Source organism: Perissodus microlepis, chromosome 9, assembly GCF_051167445.1.
Source record: "Perissodus microlepis isolate ML-2025 ecotype Zambia chromosome 9, ASM5116744v1, whole genome shotgun sequence".
NCBI classification, from domain to species: Eukaryota; Metazoa; Chordata; class Actinopteri; order Cichliformes; family Cichlidae; genus Perissodus; species Perissodus microlepis.
In genome coordinates, this window is record NC_140469.1 from 12,566,389 (window position 1) to 12,589,109 (window position 22,721).

General features: G+C 39.4%; 1 protein-coding gene across 2 annotated transcripts in view; it reads left to right on the top strand.

Annotated features, from left to right (window-relative positions):
• ctnnd2a (catenin (cadherin-associated protein), delta 2a) overlaps positions 1–22,721 on the top strand; it is a 247,700-nt gene that overhangs the window by 149,462 nt on the left and 75,517 nt on the right. For both annotated transcript variants that reach the window (XM_084939063.1, XM_084939064.1), the window contains exon 13: positions 19,181–19,313. In XM_084939063.1, coding sequence (XP_084795189.1) covers positions 19,181–19,313 — 133 coding nt within the window. The remainder of the gene's footprint in view (positions 1–19,180; positions 19,314–22,721) is intronic.

A 22,721-nucleotide genomic window follows, 5' to 3' on the forward strand; every position in this document is an offset into this window, starting at 1 on the left:
GTCTGTGTGTACATGTGTGTACACACGAAACGAAAGACTATGTTTTTTAGATAATCAATTAGCATATCTTATGGATTAATGTGTATATGTCACTGTATAATGTGTGTGTGCATACATGGTAGCCAGTGACATACTGCTATTATAGCTGCAAAAGAGTGAGCATGATAAACAAGAGGTGATGACACCAACATGAAGGGAAAACTCAATATCTGTCAATGGATAGCAGTACAGAGAGGAAGGAGGAAGAGCAGGAGACAAGATAGATGAGGGGTGGAAGGAAGGAGGGAAGAAGGAATTACTGATGAGAAAGCTAAAGGGAGCAGTGCAAAATAAAGCTGGAGAAACAGGAGGAAGGGAAGAAAATAGACACAAAGAGAAAAGGAGGGAAATGCAGAAAGACGAGGGAAATGAGGAAAAGTTAAGGTTGGTCTTTAGGTGATCAACATGCATGGGGAGAATAATAGTGTGCAGAGAAGGCAAGGGCAAAATATAGATACACTGTCTCCTATTATTGTTTTGTCTAAGGCAGCGTCTCAGAAAGTTTGTGCGTTTCCCTCTGAGCGTTCTGCGTGTAAAGCGATTGTCTTTCTTAAAATGAATATTAAAAACAGTGTAGGGAGTGAGATGATGAGAAATGTTGAGCGCAGACTTGCATAACCAATAAACAAAGAGAAGAAAGGGGAGCGAAAGGCAATAATGAAGGGGAACATTTTTAACAAATGAAGGGGATTTGGAGACTCTTAAGTGAGTGAAGAAAGCATGGCATCTGCATTTGTTTAGGGAATAAGCTATACTGTACCTTGAGATATTGAAGGAGAAGAAGACAGAGGGAGGGAACGATGTTGGGCATACAGGAAGAGAGAGAGAAACATTAACTTGGGGAAGATGGGAGTTAGGCACCAGTGGTTTTTGTTCTCAAACTTGGGGCTTAGGAAAGCATGTAATAGGGTGAGAAACAACATAAAGGGTAAGTTAGATTATGCAATGGGAATTCACTGCCCTGCAGTTATGAGGATTGACAGGAAGGAAGAAAGAAAATAGTTGGACCATTTTGATCAAAAACAAGACTACACCATTGTTTCAGCTGTGGGGATATGCTCGCCTCATTTACATTTTCTCCTCCAAACGTATTCACGCAGCAGTGATGGCTGCAGCATTAGTAATATTTGATGTTAAAGTTTGTTAAAGACTATTTTAATTATTTCATATGATACATGTTTTTTTTTTCCTTTAGTGTTGTAGTTTTGTGTTTTTTAGAAAAACAAGCTTACATTTCAAGGCAGCCAATAAGCTCTTTTGATGTTGCACATCTAATGTAAATAGTAAATCTTGTAGTAAAAGTCCAATAACGTCTTACTTTAGATATAAATTCTAGTTGGCTTTGACATTTTTCTTTTTAAATAACGGATTATTCAAATGTGTATATTTGTGTTAATCTGTAAGTTTGAAATAACTAACATGCCAAAAATATAATAAAAAAATCCATATCCAACGTTATTTGAAGTTAAAGTAACTTAACTTTAAAAATACCTCATTGCCTCTTTTTAGGAGCGACTGCCTCTAACATAAACTTGAGTTGCAGAACGTTTCCAAAGTGATTGACTGTGACTATTTATTGTCAGTAGTATCACACTTAACACTTTATTTCAATAAGGAGAGTGCCTAAAATGTGAACATCCAAAATACAAGTTGAATTTAGAAGAGCATAATTCCAAACGAAGGTAGGATATAGACCTGAGATAGTCCAGACTCCGATGATGGTGAAGCAGAGTAGTTGAGACAGTTGATGATGAGATTGGATGAGGTGCCCTGTGTGGATGAGGTGAAGATGGGGAGAAGGAGTGTTAAAAAACAGCCGGCCTGAAATGGAGATTGACTGATTAGAATATCCTAACACTAACCGGGCAAGAGTAGCGAATTTGACAACACTGGAAAAAAGAAGTGCCAAAGACGTGAACACATATCAGCAAGAGGAAGACAGAACATGAGCCACCCTTATTGAATGTTTCCAGAAACAGAGATCAGTGGTGACTGATCAGTGGTGGGCATGTCTGTAAGTGCATGCAGACTGAGTGTGTAGTAGGCTTTTATGTATTTTCCCAAGGCTGCGAAAGACAGGACAGAGGATGTGCATTTACATGTTTGTGTGTGTGAGAGAATCATATGTGATGTGCATATTACAGCGTGTTACACAGTGAGTGTAAAGGATGCTTGTCATAACGACGGGACGTCAGGACCCAGTTAGGAAGGCAAGATTTACTGGTACTGAGAAGCATTTGGAAATCTCCACAGAAGAAGGCTGGAGATCGCAGACCAGTCGAGATGGAACAGAGAGAGAACAGATTACATCTGACCAAGGGAAGAAATTACATGTAGTAGGTGAGCCCGATTACCACCAAAGATGTGAAGACAATCTGGCAATGACCCAATTACATGCATTAATTACATATATACTGCACGCTCCATGAAGAAATGCCGATCAGGTGTGAGGGAAAACGCCCAACTCTTAGACTCCACCCTGAGGCGGAACATTCCTCTCTGGAGGAAGCAGAGAGAGAAACAAAACAGTTTCCAAAAAAACAAAAAGAAAGTGAAATACCCTCGCATGACAATGCTGGAACATCATTGTATGAGTTTATGGGTGTCTGTATGCGTTGAGAAGCTGCAGTGGAGGGTGTAATTATGCAGTGATGGCTCTTGTTGAGCACAAATGTTTATTTATGAGGAAAAGAAAGGGAATAAAGTGCCTGTATCCCCTTGTAACCATAGTTTATGCAAGTGTATTGTTTGGATCTATGTACCCACATATGGTTTATGTACAGTATAACTATAGAGATGAGATACCTGTGCATGTTTGTGTGTGTGACAGACATTTTGATTCTGTGTTCTCCTTTTTCAGTAAATTAGGTAAAGAACTGTTACTGCTTTTAGCATTTGGTTTGTGTCTGTGTCTTTTTTTTCTTGTTTGCTAAATTGGACGGCTGTTTTCAGCACTGATGCAACAGAACCACAAATGCACTGATAGGCTCTATACTTTTGCTTTTGGCGTTCTCCTATATAGCTTCAATGCCTCACTGTTTGCAACAGCTGTGGCTGGATGCATAATGTTTTTGAGCTGCCCATACATCTCTTTTCTGCTTTTTCACTTTCAGATTATTATAAAAGATGCAGATGACATCATTGCTCAGTAGTTTGAGGTTTTATAGAAGAACAGTGCTTGATTTGACATTGGTCATGATCATTTTACATGACATATCTTTTTAAATTAAATGAAAAAATAAACGCTTGGCTGTAGGATGTAACTATTAGTTATTTTCACCAGAGTTATTCAGACTTTATTCGTTAGCTGATTGTATTTCTGTCTGTTTAGCACTTTTGGGACATAATTGATTGTCAATTTGAATGCTTAATGTCACCATGAAAAGCTGCTTGACTGAAAATAAGGGAAGGACAGAAGGAAGAGAAGCCATCAATACATTTTCATGCTTTGTTATTAATCTGTATTCTTCTCGAGGCATAGAAAATGAAAGAAGACGGGGAAAAAGTGTTAATGAGAGAAAGATAGAGAAAGATGAAAGGGTGTCGTGGTAACTGGGTGGCTTGGAGAGAAAGTAAGGGAGGGTGGACGGTAAGGGTGGGAGAGCACAGTTACAGGGTGAGAAGGGGATTTAACCAAAGAGAAAGAAAGAGAGAGAAACCGACAGAGGACAGAGGACACACTCTATTGGCTCTCAGCACGGCCCAGGGGTAATTTCCTCTCCACATGAGAAATGCATGCTGGGATATGGAATCACCTCCAAGGGAGGGTAATGATGCATTGCCAGAACCTTGGCCCTGAGGCACAGCTGTGTGTGTGTGTGTGTGTGTGTGTGTGTGTGTGTGTGTGTGTGTGTGTGTGTGTGTGTGTGTCTGTGTGCATGTGCGTGCACATGTGAACGTGTGTGTGTGTGTGTGTGTGTGTGTGTGTGTGTGTGCATCTGTGTCCTGGCCATCATCCCTGCCTGTTCTGGGTAAATTGCCCATTGTAGTTATTTTCCCTTTTCTGAGGTGGCCTCTCTGTATGTATGTGTGTGTGTGTGTGTGTGTGTGTGTGTGTGTGTGTGTGTGTGTGTGACCTTGGGATAATAACAACCCCGTGTATCTGCCTTCTTCCCTGCTACAATGAGCTTCATCCTGTATCTGAGGCCTGGGAGACAAAAGGATGACCAAAGCGAGACAGGCTATTAATGTAGATGAGTTGCCCATTGCATACTTACACCTAGAGGCACTAATGCAAAATTCTATACTTAAGCATTTAGATATTGGCAAAAAATGTCTTATGCATAAGAGGTTAAAGCTAAACTTCAGCTGATATTTGGCTGTCAGGGAGAGGGAAACCAAAATATAAAGTAAGGTTGTGGTTGCAGGACATTTTCTCACTCTATGTATGTGCAATGTTCAGTCAGTAATGAATCTGTCATGGACTTTTGATTCATTAATTGCTTTATTTTTAATGCTAATTACTGCCACTAACACTTTTTAACTGAAATTCATCAAACCTTATACATGAGTGCACATGAACAGAAACGTACAAATTCATCTATAGGGTAGGGAATGTGTTAGGATGGGATATGTCTCCGCTCCGCCACCTCTCTGCTGCTCTGCCTCCTGACACTAGTGGCATTTGGGAGGGATTATGGGAAAATGTCACACCAGCGAAATTACTGTATATCTTCTCTCCTCCCCATGCCTCACTTCACTTCACCTCTTCTCTGGCTTTTACTTGAGGAGAACACAGCCTAATCATAGCCAACAGGCCTAATGGTACTCTGGTAGAAACAGTGCAGTGTCAATTTACAAAAGCTTATTATAGTGCTAATCTTTACCTTAATACGTGTTACTATGAATCTTAAAAAACAAACAGTATACTTTTCACAGACAAGAGCCGAGTCACTTATTTTTATGTTAATTTGTGCTTAAATCATTTATAAGAAGTTTCTATAAATGTTTGACTGCAGGCAAAATCTCACCTGGATAGCTGTGTGTTAGGCTCAGTCTATAGTCCAGTTTCACTATGTAATTATTTTTAACTCTCCTTCTAAGACGCTAATAATAAGATTTAATTTTTCTTGTATTTAATTATTATTTTTATTAACTCTGGGCAAAAATGTCAAGCAGCCATCGGTATCTTTCCACAGTACTCTTCATGGGGCTGTTGATGTTAAGGTCAGCAAGTTGTGCCTCTCGTGCAGGAGAGGCATCTTGACCTTTTAGCTGAGTTGCTTCAGAAAATCAAACGAATGGGGCTCTGCAATGACCAGTGAGCTACTAAGATGCAGTGTGTGGCTGAATCTGTGAGAGAAATTTACAGGAGAAATGAAAAAAAAAAATAAGAAGAGTTTCATTTGTCATGGATCTTTGTTATGGTTGTTGTATTACTTTCAAACGCAATAGTTTTTTGTTTTTGATCACATTTAGTCATGCATTCATATCTGTATTTACGAGCTCCAGGTTTACAAAAGCACCTGCGGATTCCAATCCTGTCATGATACATCCCACTGGAAGAGCTCTTACTGAAATAAAAAGCACTTAGACACCCACTGAAGTGCTCACACCCACACATATGCACACAGAAACCAATATTAACAATATTATACTTAATCTAATATGTATTTGCCATGCTAATTAAAAGGTACTGACTCACTGGTATGTTGCCAAACACTTTCCAAGCATAAAGCAGAACTAACCGGACAAAGGAGTATTTAAAAAAACAAAGGAATTTTTTTGGTTTTAAGTCTAACCATAATTTATGAGAACACACTACAGTTATGACCTTAAACACAGTTTCTCCACATCTATTAGTGCTTGGATGTCCAGTGGTGGATCTATGACAGGATTGTGATTTCTTCCTTCAGCTGATTGAATCTGAATCTGAGCGAGAAAGTGAATTAGTGGTATTTAAAACTCTTTTTTTTTAACCAACAAAGTGCTTAAATAAAGGCAAATCAATCATTCTGCATCTGTGTTTGTTTTGCATAACACTGAGCTATACAGATAGAAAGATTATGTGAATTCAGCCGACACATATGCTACAGAGACATCAGATTGATGTGCTTTTGATTGGATTTTGACTGATTGAAAATTTGGGAAAGGGAACTAAAGAGGAAGAGAAGTTCAAAGAAACGCACGTGACAAAAGCTTCATGCTTCAAGTGTAGCCTATATTTCCATGTCCCACATGTTTTTAATTCAACCCCATGTGGCAGCAGACAGCTACAGCTATTAGATTTGGTGCTGTAAAGCTCAGTGTAGCACCTTTTCAGAGCCGATATAATGCCCATAACCCCTCAAAAGTACCAGTGGGGCTGCTCAGTAACCACCGGAATGTGTGCAGCTGGATGCTTTTGAAAAAGCATTCATGCTCCATGAATCATCTCTTGTCAAATAAAGCAAAACATATTTGTTGATGACACATCACTGATAGTAGCCATTGTCAAGACCCCCCACAATAGTTATTTACTTGGAGGAAAAACTGTTCTGTTTGCCCTATAAAAATAGGTGTTTGGCTATGCCATTATTATTATTTTGTTTCTTTGTTTGTTTATTTATTTATTTTCATTCAGGGAAATGCTCCTGTTCTCATCATAAACTTGCCTTCCTTGCTTTCGCTCTGCAGAGTCAGTTCTGTTTTTTTCACTAAGTTATAATAAAATAACACAGATTCATCCGAGGGCCTCCGACTGAATGCAGAAACTCATCTGTCATGCATCCATCACTCTCATCATCTCTCTCTCCATCACTACATCACAGCTATGCAGGTCTGATGGGCTGGGAGGTATAGACATCCATCCAGAACAAAGCACCGAGTGTTTTCTCCCGTTCTTTCAGTGTAAACACACAGTTGTCCTCCCTCCTGTTGTCCTTTGTGTCTATTAAAGTAGCAAATCACTTCTCTGTCCCTCTCCTTGTTCCTATCAATCTTTTCTCCTTCTTCTTTCCACTGCAGGGTAAAAAGTGATTCCTTAGACTCTACTTACCACGCTTACAATAGTTATGCGCGCATGTTTGTGCTTCTATGTGTGTGCATGCGCTTTCATATTATAAACATTGGCTTTGCTATCAGACAGACAGATGCTCGATCATGACTCAAGTCCGATGCTAATCTTGGTAAAATGACGGCAATAAAAAGAAAGCACGGCGAATTAAGAAAAAGTTGCAAGGCACATCCTCATGAGTCATTTCACATGTTAGTGTTGTCTTATCCCTCTTGAAGATGTGTGTGAGGATATTCTTGTGTTTTCATTACATCAGTAAGTAACATGTGAATTCATGCGTGATAGTGTTTGCTTTTCCCAAGTGTACATTTTGTACCTTTTCTGTATCCCCCTGAATCACTTCACTGATTTTACAGTCTTGAAATGCCATTTGTCAAAAAAGCCTGAACCTTGCAGAATTGTATCTTTGTATATATGTCAGTCAATATTAGAAACAAATAAATTGAATCCAATCTATGTTCATTCTGTTGAAATAAATGTCATTGTAGGGTAAAGGACTATTTATTGGTTCACTTACTGTGTACCTTTAATATTTGTAACAGTAACCAATAATGACCAAGTGTTCAGTCAGTCCAAAAACAAAATGGAAAAAAAAAGAAAGAAAATCAACGAGAAGGCAATATTTTGGCAATTTCAAATACAGGTTTTTGCCTCATTGTTTTATGTCAAACAAGCTGTCGGAGCTGTCAAGCTAGGTCGTAATTTCACACCTATCCCATCATGGGTTTTGCTTTCATGCCAGCAATCATTTTGCAAGGATGGGTGAACTTGCAGAAAATAAAAGTTTTCTTATCAAATTATACCATTTCAGCGGATTCAGTCATCTGCATCATTGAAATGTTGCTCACTGAATATCATGAAGAAAATAAACCCCATACCTCAGATGAATGAGAGAGGTGGAAAATAAAATATCACTGCTGTCATCTATATTCCTCTATGGAAGGAGTCACACTTTCTAGTTTTTGTGCATGCTGCTGTGAAATCTCGTGTTTTTTCTCTTTTATTTTATTGTATCTCTATAGCACCTTTCTGTGTGTTTATAGAACACACGACACACTTTGTGTTCAGTTGACCCAGAGTGAATAAAGCATCCACTCTGCCATATTGTTTGTCCCCAGATATGTTGGAGCTTCAGCTCGGTGATGTTTCTATTGCTCAGCTCTGTTCCTTATTTCTCTCTTGCCTCCATCCCCATTTTATTTGAAGTGGATGACTGCTTTTAGCCTCACTTAATCCGTTTTTTGTGTGTATGTGTGTGTGTGTGTGTGTGTGAGAGAGAGAGAAAGTGAAGTCTTAAGGAGTTGTGTTGCTTTATGCTGCACAAACATACTAGGAAAATGTCAAAAATCTTTAAATGCAGACTCAATTTTGAGACATATTTCCTTTTTATCATCATTTCAGACATTACTCTAACATCGCTATCATAAGCGCAACAATTTGTTTCTAATCCTTCTAATCCTTTGTATCATCGTCTCAGCTTCCCACCTTCTCCAGCTCCTTCGTGATCTTCTTACATATGATCTGATATGATCTGATGTCATGCATGTCAAAATGTACAGTGGTGAAAAGCCAGTTAGAAGTCATTGGTTATATCAGTTTTAGATGCAGAGTTCACAATAGTGAAATCATGTTTGTCATTGTCTGAATTATTTATTTTATCATGTTTTAAACTATTTTACTCATATTTTTTCATTTATGTCTTCTACTCCTATCCTAATGCTATCATTTCCACAGTCAGCCTCATTATCTGCCCGCTCGCTCTGTTGCTTTTAAGCCGATCTTTCTCTTTTTTTTCTTTCTTTTTCTTTTTTTTTTTTTTTTAGCAAATCCTGAAGTGATAGCACTCTGTGTTGCATTATTGCTCCCCTGAGATCTAATGAGAATAGCAGGTGGATAAACTAATCACTGGTTTATTAGTTTTTCTCTGCTGATTACACTCTTTCCCTCTCACACAAACACAAACGGGCTGCACACAAAACAGCACTGAAATATTAACATGCAAACACCCAAACTTATACAGTGCCCAAGGAGCATTTAGTCACCTTAGGGTGAACTGTAGGACAAGTAAAGAATTAACCAGTAATGCTGGGATAAGAGCTAAAATAAAATAAAATTTCACTTCTTTATATTTCTCATCAAATGATTTTTTTTAAGTAGTCCTGATCAATAGTTTTTCTTTGAACATTGTCTGCTTTTTCACTTATTTTAAGTCTAGTCCTCATATCTGAATATTTTCGGATGAACAAAAGCTCCAAAGCTGTGCGATGTCCTTCAAGAAGTCTAGAGATCTATTCCTGAAGACTACTTAAAAGAAAACAAGAAATCTGGCAGACAAATAGTTCAGACTATACTGAATAATAAAGGCAGTTATACCAAATAAGACTTTCAAGCTTGTTAAAGTTGTACAGACTTTGTTTTTGTTTTTTTCTTATATCAATTTCCATGCAAGTTTGCATATGTTTCAATAAAGCTCTGCGCCTGTTTCCCATTTTCCAACCCAGCTTTCAGCATAGTTTTTGCATGTGACTATAATGATTGTGTGTAACTCAAAATTGTGCACAAACACTTCCGATATAGATAGAAGTCTGAAGCCACTGCAGCGCTTCAAATTTCCAATTTATATTTTATCATTCTCTAGGCTTTTAGTTCAGGTTTAACTTCCCCATCACAACCAACCCTCCCTATGATAGCAGAGAGTGTATTCAAAAACGGAGTGATAAGAGAAAGAGGACAGAGAGAAAGAAACATAAGATGTTTAAGTACTGAAGTAAATGTCGAGTGTGTTTGGGTGGTTTGAAGGATGCACATGCTTGTGTGTTTCTGTAACTTAGAGAGAGTGCAGGGGGAAATTACAGACAGAAGAATTTGTTTGTGTGTGTGCATGTGTGTGTGTACATCTGAGTGGATCTGCCAAGTCATCTCACTTGTTTAATGTCAGGGCAGGTCTCTGACCTCTACAGTAAGTGTCTGGTTGTGTAATGTGAATCTGGTAGTGAAAGAATGGATTTACACACCCACCTTTTTCTCTCTCACACACACTTTCACAGAGCACAGTTGTGTATCATGACTTTAGAGGGCATTGCATTGAATCACATTCATATCCTGAAGACTTAGAGTAACTGTAACAATACCTAGTACCTGACTGACCTCAGCCTACTGTGAATGTAACCTTAAACTGACTTTGAAATGCCCTCACCTTAAAATGTAATGATTTACATACTGTCAGCCCATTAATGTGACTGTGCAAACAACATTTTTATGTCTTACACACATGACAAAGATAGTTTCACAAGTAAATCAACACACATTTAAATGTTAATATTGTTAATATTTTGTTTGACCTTAGTGTGATAGCTACATGGCAAAATAATATTGGATAATTTGTGGCTGGTTAACACACATAGACATATGAACTGACACTGTGACACCTTCATTAGCGATAAGGTATGAAGGTACATTTGTTGGACATGGACACACACTCACACATCTGCACGGACGAGCATCCTCATTAGCATCATGGCAAAAAAAAAAATAGTCCACCCATCCTGTTTGTTATTCAGTGGCAAGAGCATGATTGCAAATCAGGAGACAGTTTTTCCAGCAGACTCTTGTTTGTCCACCAGCTTAATCCTGTGCCTACACTTTGAATCTCTGAGTATCGTGGATGGGGATTTGATTGGTCAATTTTGTTCACTTTTGGTTGTATCATGGCAGAAGCTGGAGTGGCAGTTCTCAGTGTTATCAGACATAATTGCAGTGCAGTCTGTTGACAGTTGGTCACTGATATCAACCCTTTCATCAAGCTGTAAAAAAAAACTGAGAAAAAGAAAAACAACAATACAGTCTAAAGAAGGCTCGGTTTACTCACCTTAAATCGGGGTACTCAAACTAATCACACAGAAACTTTAATCAGCTTTAATGGGGTTTAATGATGATGTTCAGAGTAGTACACTGACCTTTGAAGAGGCGGAAGTGAATAGATAATTTTTCTGTAGAGCTTGGTAAGTTAGTACGAATGGTGAAGAGTGATATTGCAAATCAGCCATTGGATGAAAAAAAACGCTAAAAGTAAAAATCAGTGATCATTTTTCATACATTGATTTATGTAAACACACACACACAGATACACTTAACATAGCACTATGTTAGAATAATATACTGTTTATTAATGATGAATGTAGTCACTCTTGTATCACCATGTTGACTGGCACCATACTAGCTTTTTGAAACAATTTGCGATGAGTGAAATGTGTGAATCTGATGGAGGAATAATAAATAAATAATAACAATAATAATAGGGAAATAATAACAATATTATAATAAGACATACTCATGTTGTCGTAGCTTACCAGTTATAAGGTAAACCTCATAATTGCTTACATGACCTTACTGTAAACATACCCTGCTTTATGTCCCCTTTGACTGCAATTAGAAGCATAATTTAAAAATAACACCAGATTTTGCTAAATAAGACTTTAAATATCGACTGAGACCAGTGACTTGTTTTTGTTTGTTTGCTCATAACCAAAGCAGGCATACTCTGCTGACCATTAGAAAAAACAGATTTAACATGCTTCGTTTGTTCTAATCGACTTCCATCTTTTACATACAGTCTGTTGTTAGATTGTATAACACAGTACAACAATATTGTTATCCAACTGGAAAAGTGTCACGAGGGTATCAGATTAAGGCTGACTCCTGGTTCGGATACAGTACAATACACAGCTCAATCTTAATGAGCGTGGTGCGATACAGTGTAATGGTCTAGGTCACCTCAGCATCTACTGGCCCATTTAATGAATGTTTGACTGAGAGTATGTTTCACTGGTCTATTGTTTGGCTGTGTAAACATCCAGTAATTGCACCCTGCAACGGGGGAATAGTACCACCGGGCTGAAAATTACCGATCAGCAAATGCGGGATAATGGCCGTGTGAACATGTGTGTATTTTTTCCTCTTTGTAGTTATGAGGAAGCGTATATTTGTGTATTCAAAGACACACAATCATGCATGTGCTATCTGCAAGTGTGCACACTTGTGTGGTTATGTCTTGCGTGCATTGATGTTTGCGTGCGTGTGAACGCTCTCCTTTGTTCACTTACAGTGTGTGTATAATACGCTGTGCACGTGCATGAGTGCACGCCCTTTTCTGGGCGTGTAAATAAATGAACACCTGTCTGTCAGCCTAATGCCCTATTCGATTATGCCTCCGATTCTGTGTGTTCAGCTAATTGCAAGGACTTGTGCTGGCGTTTGTGTTTTCCTTACCCTGGCAAATCGCTCTGTGGCCCTGCACACTAATGTTCCCCTTCAACAACCTCACCCATGCAAACTTCACAAACACATATCTGCAAGCACACAGTCTCTCCCAGTTGACATTTTCTACATTTTAATTTTCAAGTGGCCATACTTATCCAGATCAAATTACAAAAAGAGAGCAAAGTGTAAAAACACTCTACTATTGTAATCTGCTCTAAAAAAACGACTTATTTAACCATGCAGCAGAAACATTTATTGGACAGCGATACACTGAAAGAACAAAGAAAATAACCAGCATAAACACCATCGTTCTTACTGTATCTGAATGCTCCTTGGATACAGTTCTTTTATAAGAATTATAGATGAAGCGCACTGTCTAACCCGAAAATCGTTAAGGATTTTGATGACAATCTTGCTGTTCACCATACTTTAATTAATTACTGTAACATTACTTAGTCTCTACAGACTCTTAATCTTAATTTTTGCTCTTTTAGTTTCATAAAAAACTTACAAAATAAAGTGTACACTTATATTTGTGATTTGCTAGTTTCAAACTATACATTCATCACTAGCTATTTTCCCATCATTATTTGTTTCTCTGCTCCATGCAAGGTGAGCTGGTCTCACTCAGCAATGCTCATTCTTCTTACTTAATTCTTTGCTCGGTCCTATTCAACCTCCTGAGCCCCAGACTCCCAGCTGGAAGATGCCATAGAGAAAGCATATTGATTTTTCTTGTCATCTGATGGTTGCTGCATGAAACAAAGAAAGGAAAAAAACCTCCAGACAGAGAGAAGGAGAGTGATACACAGGTGTGGCGGTATGTGGAGACAAAGGGAAGGAAAGGAGCTCGACAAAAACCACACGTAGCTCCAACTGTAGAGATGAGCTGGAGAAAAGTAGTAATCTTTTCATTCTTATGTCCATACTTATTATTATCTGCATTGGATTTTCCTGCTCATATCCATGGTCTCCTATTTTGTGCTCCTATCTCCATTTCTTCCTGTCTTTGTATGGAATTAATGGCTCACTTTTCTGTTTTCATGAATAGAGGTGAAATGTGATTACGAGAGCCATTTCCATTTGCCCATCAGTAACTGCGGAGCAGAAGGCAAGAAGTAGGGGGATGGTGACACACTATAAGGTGTTTTTATTGTAGCTGACTCGCGGCAGATTTTTTTGCTTCTGTTTATTTCTGCATTGGCTTCATTTTAGGCTCAGTCCATCTATCTCTATCCATTCATTTGTCAGCTCAGCTGTTATGGGCTTCAACCTTTCTCTTCCCCCACCTTTCATTGATCCCATTTGCTGGAGCTGTGGCTTTTGTTTGGTTCTTCCAGGTCTACACAGAGAATTTTTTAGCAGGCGAGAAGAACGTGGGCAAAACACATTATATTGCCTAGAGCCATTAAAGGCCAGGGGAGAACACAAATGTTCTGATTCTTTAGAAAGTGCTGTGGTTTTAAAAGGTCTATGTCAACTGTTCCTAAGGCCACGTGGTCTTTTACAGTACGTTTTTTATTGATTTGAACTAGAAAATCCACACACTTACAGATATGAGTTTCATGTGATTACCTCAGGGCTGTCTCAATCGAGACAGAATTACTTTTGTGGAAATTTTGTACGATTGTATGTTACTTTGCACATGTTTGTACATGAGATGTGATTCATATGTTGTTTCTTTTTTCAATTTCTGTTGTCGTGTATTCTAATAATAATGAACAACAAAGAAGAAATCAATTATGAGTTGGAGCATTTCAGGGATGTAATATATATTGATTCCTCATTTAAACTGAAGGGGAATAGGTGCATCCTAATGATCCTAATACAGGCATCTGATAGCGGGATAAAGCACAACGTATGCTGTTTGAAAGTTCCTGTTTCTGTTGGACGAGGACAAGGGCATCCCGAAACTTTCCCACGTATTTCTAGCTTACCTCTCGATATAGGGACGTTTCCAGGGTGACTCCACGCAGAGTCACACTCATTATGAATCGGGCCATATGCTCAGCCCAAGAGTCAGCACAGGTGCGTGGCAATGCTGCATGCTGCTGGGAATAAGGAACAAAAAATGTCAGAACAAAAAGTGACACTTGAGGTTTGTTCACATTCAATTAACTCGTTAATGTTAAACAAACAAACAGAAAACTGACTTAGAACATGAAGTAGGACATGAACCTGACTTAGTGCCGTCTAAGCACCCTGGGAGAGCGTCTGAAGTCCACACTGTAGTAAAACAAAACCTGGTCAGTAAATGTAATCTGGACAACTTGATTTTTTGTTTGGCTGACACATTTTAGTTCAGTCATCTTAACTAGATCCAAATAAGCTGATGCAAGTATCTTGTAATATTATATAACTTGACCATGATGATTTAACCTACTGAGGTAAACATTAGGTTGATATAAATATGTTTACAATACATACACCATAAATTATTGTCCCTGTTTATCAGTACCACCTTTTGCACATGAGGTGAATCTTCCTCTGTGGCTATGTACCAAAGAGAAACATAAATGTAACTTTGCAGCATTTGTCAGTAGTTCACATCAGCAGTGCTGGCTATTTTCCCTGGATAGCATCTTAATTAAGTTGCACTTAATTAAAGGAGCTGCCATTGAACTAAGAGCCACTGTTTGTGCATCTCTCACATGCAGCTTATTCGGGCATCTGTTTGTCTATCGAACTGCTGAAGTCTTTTTTCTTTTCTTTTTTTTATTTACCTTGGGTAGTACACTCTGTGCTGAGGAGCACTTTTTTACACACACAGATTGATGCAAAATGCATAAAATAACACTTCTCTTAGTTCGGTTCTGGGGACAATAATACTTACTCACACTTAAGTATCTACATTTTTTACCACTCTTTTAGGCTTTTGACAGCCATTGGCACTCAACAGGAAAATATTAAAATGAAAAAGACAGGAAGAAGATAGTCTGGTCTACTAAAATGCTAAATAATTTGATCTTCAGTGTTGAAGAGAATACCATTTGCTCCCCAAACCAATAGCCAACCTTATTCAGGTCCTTCATAGTAACTGCTTTTCCTCTCTTCTCTCTCCTACACTACCCCCCCCCCCCCCCCCCCCCCCTCTGCCCTCCCTCTGTCTTAACACAGTGATGAAGATTGATGTTCAGGTCCTAATTAGCATCTGCTTTAGTATGCACACTGCCAGTTTGTCCATTCCTGACCCTCGAATCAGTTAACAGACATGACAGGCCTTGTCCAATCAGATTAAGGCCAGAGGGACAGACTTCCTGTGTGGAGCTGTCACTCTAGATGCACTGTGGGCACCGCTGATGGATGTGATTTGGACTAGGAGACCCAAATCATTTCAAAATTGTGTAAAACATCATGCATCGTATTAGGTTGTGCAGACAGATGAATAAGATTAACTACAACACCACGACAGTGTGCTGTAAACGCCCTCAAATGGGATAGAAGTGGTAATAAATGAAAGTGACATGATGTGACAGCTTGTTGATCTTAAACCATAAACATTTTAGTCCTAGTTGAATTTGCAACACTTTTGAAAACAGGTGTCAGGCTCTGAAAGTGTTTCAATATCGCAACCGTCAATTTGTGGATCTCTTTGCATTACTTAATTTCTCCAACTCATTTATTTCCCCTCATATAGCGTCACCCAATCCGTGTGAAATTCAACATTGTCAAGCATATTGTGTTATAGTGTGTGTGTGTGTGTGTGTGTGTGTGTGTGTGTGTGTGTGTGTGTGTGTGTGTGTGTGTGTGTGTGTGTGAATACTGTCTATCAATGGCCATGATGGGATTTCAGACTGAAGTTCAACTCTCTCATGAGACCTAGACATGAAAAGAGAGAGAGATGAGGGGGTTTAAAAAAAGAAAGAAATCCTTTGATAGTCCTTGTATTTTCATGTGTTGTACTCTTCTATCACACTTTGCCTCCCTCAAATGTATGTGCGTGTGTGTGTGTGTGTGTGTGTGTGTGTGTGTGCATGTTCGTGTATGTGTGTGTGCATCAAAGCCCTACCATCACACAGCAGTCTTTTCCTTTGTCCCAGTTATATCACTCTGTCTCTGCCTCCGCCCTTCCTTCCCTTGCCACCTGCCTTTTTCATAGTCATGTCATACTGCTCTCCTGCCATACCTAGTGATTCCATTGAAAATATTTCACTGCAACACACCCCCGCATGCCTCAAGAAATGGCAAAGTAACCTCTCTAACCAGGAACATGAAACTCTGTGCTGCAGCAGTGACACCTAATTTATTCCCCTACCCACTGGTGTGTCATATCAAAAACACACAGCCTGGGTATAAAAGAGCAAAGTCCACAAATTGTTCTGTGTGGCATTTATTACCACGCAAAGCAAAAAAATAATAAAAACGTAACATAAAGAATATGGCACATAAGTGGCAACATATCGTGGTGCAGATTCCTTAAAAGCTGTGTGGGTATTTAATGTGGCTTTTGCAGTTATGTTGGTACCGCGTCTTTGTTTTCACTTTTCCAGGCTCTTTCCCCTCTGTTTCCATCCTGCTGTTTCACATCATTGGCACGTTGCCTTGTGGTGCATCTACCAGGGCTATGGCTCTCATTAGCACCTGTGTTGACATGACTGGCATCTGATCTGTTATTTTCCTCTTTCTCCATCTTTTTTCTTTTTTCCTATTTTTCCTTTCCTGTCAGCTTCCTCTCGCTTGTTGTACTCACAGTTGCCCCCAAATGCTCAGTGTTTCCCCCCTAACTTTCACTCCTTATCCTCCCTCGCGGTTTCGCTTCTCTATCCTTCTCCCTTCTGCTCTGTTCCTCTCACTGTCTCTCCCTACCAGGGGTTTTTAATTAATGGTCGAGCCATGATGCTTATCTTATCAGCAGATCACTCTGCTTTCTATTAACTACACTGACAGAACTGGGAGGCTGTAGGGGGATGGATGACACACACTCTCATACACATACAGTGACATAGCATATAGTCAGATACATATATATGGCGTCAGTACACAGAAGTATAGACACAAATGAATATATATGCACCTGCCATTACACTCATGCACACAAACAGACATGGAAGCAACAAGGGCCTCATAAACACACATCATGATGCTATCTTAATCTTGCCACACACCCTTACACACATAAACAAACTGCCCTGATGGTATCTCACTGTGTGATTTAAGGAACGTTGTTTGGGGGTCTCTCCTCCTAAATCCCCTAAATGCCTTGGGAATCCCTCCCTCTTCCTCCTTCTCTCTATCTGTCCTCTACCTCCCTCCTTCAGTCCTGCTTTCCAGCTGAATGAACACTTATCATTCGGCAGATAAACAGTCGTCCATGCTGGAGCTTGCTTTATCTTTGAGAGCCATGTTTACTCCCCGTGAATGCTCTGCTTTCCACAGATGTTTCATAGAGTGCATTCACTTGATCCGACAGAGATGAGCGCTGTGTCGAGGCTTCATTTTCTGCAGCAAAAACTATGGATGCACACAAAATCTTCTACCCCATCAGGTTTAACTCCCCAGGCAGGTCAATTGTCCCATATTTACCACATTTTCATGTTTGGGTCGGCTGAGCTAGGAGGCACAATAAATCAGCAGTTTGCACGATAGCTTGATGGGGATTACGGTGAGACACAGTTTGCCACAGAACAGTAAGCATGAAGCCAGAAACAACAAAATCAATCCTCAAACATCATGATCGATGGGAGCCGCAAAATTTCAACATAGGTTTTCGTCAGATCGCATTGAGAGTTGGCAGTTTTCTGAAAGCACGGAGAGAAAGAAGCAACAGAGAAACAGTTTACAAAGTGATTATTGGAGAAAACATTACGGTGGATTGAGGCGGCACATGCTCGTGCACGAGTGTAGACATATCCAGTCGCCCACACTTTCACGCACACTCATAATTTCCTCATTTGGGGGGCCATAGCAAAACAATTATCAGAGGGGGATAATACAATAAAGGAGACCATTTCCTGTGTATTACCGAGGGACAAAACATTTATTTCACTTTGTCTAGTGTGTTCATGAGAGTATAAACTTCCAGTGGTGGAAAGTATAGGAAATAACTCAAACTGCAGACAGCAAGCAGGCAGCAGAAATGCTGTCCTGTGCAGTTAGCAACACTTTTTGATTCTTTTTATAAGCTTTCTAAAAATTTCTCTGCATGCATCGCTTCATGCTTCTGCCGAAATCCTCTTTATTTGTATTAACTCGTATTTTGTCGCATCCATACAAATGTACAAATAAGCTGTTGCCCTTCAGCTTGACCTTCAAAATGATAATCCCTAGCATCTTCACATTTGCTGGTTACCTCTCAAAAAATTGTCACACATGGTTGCTATGACAATGCTCCAAATCATCCATCTGAAATAACTGAAAAGGTTTCAAAGATTTACTGTTATTCTAGGAAATCCAGCTTGTCTTTTATTACGCTAAAATGCTAATACCATTTGTGGTAGATTTTTGATCCATTTATTAAAGTTTTCATGATTGCCACGTGCTTAGCTTTGTGGCCTTGTCTTTACTTTCTCTCATTTCCTGCACTTGTGTTGGATGGAAATGACGATATTTCAGCAAATTAGGCATTCAGCAGGTGATCTGTGTCATTTTTGTTCCACTGTGTTGCTTAGTTTCTAAAGCCTTCTCCCATTAGAAGTGAGTTTTCTTGTACTGAAAACAGAGCAGAGTGGATTTTGACATTTGACATCTCTTTCATTCATGCTCTGCCTTTGGATCCATCTGACTTTTTCTTTATATCCCGCATTAACGTTGACATGCATGGTTGAATATCTGTGGCTGAAAAAAAGTCTCTGATTTTATTGAACTACTTTTAGGTAATATTTTCATTTCAGTGAGAAACTTTGTTAACCTGCTGAAGGAATAAATGTGTCTCTGTATGTCATTCTGCAGAGAGTTTGGGTGGAGAGATCCAGAGTTGCCAGAGGTGATCCAGATGTTACAGCACCAGTTCCCATCGGTGCAGTCCAATGCTGCAGCCTACCTACAGCATCTCTGTTTTGGAGACAACAAGATCAAAGCTGAGGTTTGTGTATACGTGTGCGTACATGTATGTCCTTGTCTGTGTCTATAAGCTAGTGGCAATCTAAAACAGTGGCATTGGCACATGCAGATGCATTCAAATCTGCATCTCTTCCCTCAATGGACACAAATTCACACACCCCTCCACAGTCTGCAGTACCTCTGAATCAATTTACAAGTACACGCGGTTGAGAACATTGACATTTTTTTTCTATATGAAATTAATTTCAGTGGAAGCAGTCAATAGCTGCAACTGCAGCCTAATGAAAAGTGATCCCATATAACTGTAATGCTCATTCATGCACAAATGTAAAGTGATGTGTGTCAGCACAATGTGTGCACATATGCAAATAGACATAACACAATACAAAACAGAAAAATTAATATTAACCTTCTGCAAATCAAAGGCAATTAAACATGTAAACATGCACGCGGCTAATTTTCATTCACATCGACCCACTTACCCACCCACACAAAGACACATGCAGGGATACAGAAATGCAATCACACTTCCATACAAAAACATCACACTTGATTCCTCTCCCTTCCCCTCACCCATGCAGCTCTGAAAGAAACCTAAGTGCTCGTGTCTTTTATAATGGATGCAATTATGCCTGAATAGAGGTGTCCAACAATGGTGAAAAAACATTACGTTGACAGCGAATTCTTTGGCCTGGCTTCATCAAGTCTGTTTCATTGTCATGCTTTGGGTCCAAGGCGTGGTTAAACACTGTTTACACAAAAAGAGAATTCAGCCAGTACTTTGGATCACATCAAACAAAAACACACTTATATTCTCTGCAAACACGAGATACATTTCCACTTTTCCACATGTGCACAATGCACATGACAGCAATGCAGTGTGTGAAATATGATGCAATAAGAAACACAGTGAGATGTGCCTTAAGCTGTATTTCTTAAATAGTCTTTAATGAAAAACAAAGTTGATTGACGATCACTAAGCCAGATATGGGACATTAATTTGGTTAAAGATCCATTTGCTATATTGAAGCCAAATAGTGTAGTGTTTTTGTACACATACACGCACACAGACACACACACACACACGCATGTACACACACACACGCACACACATATAGATATAGATAGAAAGACAGAGATATAGATAGATATAATATGATATCATGCAGGACTATGGATGAGTAGATGACCAGCATCCACACTGATCAAGAAACACCTGGTAGCTCAATGTTATAACATCAGTAGAGGACAGCTAGCTACCATTAAAGCTGGAGATCCAGAGTCTACAGTACAATGGGAAGAATAGTGAGCTGTATAAACATAATAAGCTAACTCTAATAATACCTGCAGTAACAGAGGAAACTACTGATTGTGGCCAGACTCAAGGTAGCCACCAAACCAAGGGCACAACTCCCCCAGTTCACTGACAAAGTCCTATCAGAGGAGATTATTGCAGATGTGACCACAGCTCTGCTCACCATCCACACTACTCGTATCACAGAGCTATTAGATACCCCTGCCTCAGTAATCCTAGAAGGACTTGGGTATATGATCAAGAATGCGTGTAGAGAAAACCCTTTGTGGAGAAGAAGGCTGGAATTTAAAATCAGAAAAGCTCAAAGGATATTAGTTGGTTAAGTGAAGTGTAGAAAGGCATCATGAGAAAAGTATAAGATGAGGCTCTAGAAACTGCCAAACGAATGTTACAGCTCTGGCTGAAGAGATACCACCAGAGACGCAGGAGGAAAAATATGAGTGGCCTTTTCCTAGGATGCTACCAGGATGTACTCTTAGTTGCAAGAGAATAATAGGAAAGACTAGGATAACAACTAGGACAGACCTACCAGAGCTGAAGATGTTCTCCCAGAAGAATATCTGGGAGAAAAAGGTGCACATAACACCAGCACCCAGAGCAAGAGCCAGTCAGCATCACAAAGGCAGACGTTCCTCAATGAGTTGTTGTTGGAGGAATGAAGAGCTGGACGGCACCAGGACTTAGCATGATCTACACCTGGTGGACGAAAAAGAAGAACACCACTCCATAAACGCGTGGCAGTACAAATTGAAGTAGTGGGACTACTAACAGCAGGTACTCATCTGGACTGGCTAACACAGGGAAGAACAATGCAACATGGTACAACACCACGAAACTACCAGCCGATTACCACAACATGCAAGCTGCACCCAGGAATCATAGCAACACACACGAATCACATGAGGCACATGAGTTAATACATGAGCACAGCCTAGGGCGTAGTAGGGCATTGTAAATTACACCAAAGCACCAGCTCCTGGATAACACAGCACTACACTAGGACTGTAAGACCAGATAGACCAGCCTGAGCTTTGACTACAAGAAAGACTACAGCTCAATGCCACACACATAATAGCACACTAATAATGTTAGTCAGGAACTGGGACTGTGGGAGACCACTGGAGACAAAGTCCAAGTGAATTGCATAAGTCACTATCAAGAGGTGATGCACTGCCCCTACTCTTCATCACCCTCTCATGATCCACAACACGTAAAATCACTATATTAGTTTGTTTGGGGTTTTTTTGGTCAGCTGTCCTTTAAAGGTCCGCTTTTTCTAACATTTGACCACTTTAAGACATACTACTTGTAATGTGTGTTGCCATCATGTGTATTTCAAGTTTCGATCCAAATCGATTTTTAAACCATACCTTTGTACCTCTGGGTTTGTAAACTACACCCATATTGATACAGACCTGAATGAGACTCTGTTAATTACTTAAGTACAGCCAAAATCTCAGTACAGTTTTTGTTTGTAACTTATGTGAATGCAAATTTTGTCAGATAACACTGAAATTGCAGGAATCGAGATTTCAGTTCAGAGTAACTGCTTGGTAAATATGTTGAGTATGTTAATTTTTTCCCCCTTGTATGTTCTGTTGTCTGACAACAGGGACATGACAATATGTACATGCAAAGCCTGTATAGAGTTAAAGATGTGTGTTTATAGTGAATTCGGCTGTAATAAAATATAAGACGAGCGTAGAGAGTCAGAAAGAAGCAAATGGTTAAGTCTTGAAGTTTCTATAGTTCATAGTTAGCTTTTAGCATTACATTTTTTCCAGAGCTGATTACATTAGTGCCTTTAAAGAATAGCAAGAATGTATTAGTATTTCATCAAGTTTTTAGTTCAGGAGAACATAAAAGTATTCGTTTGGTTAGTTCAAGGTTTTTTTCCGCATCACCATACAGCCATTATTTGATATTTTACCAGAGCCATTACGTTTGTCGCATTCAACCTACCAGGCTCCACTTACAAACACACACACAGACACAAAGTTTACCTTGGAGAAACTGGGATTTGCTGGGTGCCTCTGGTGTTTAACATATTAGTCTGATTCAAAAATAACGTGTTAAAATACCAGTCACACACACAAAATAAACTCACGGGGCAGA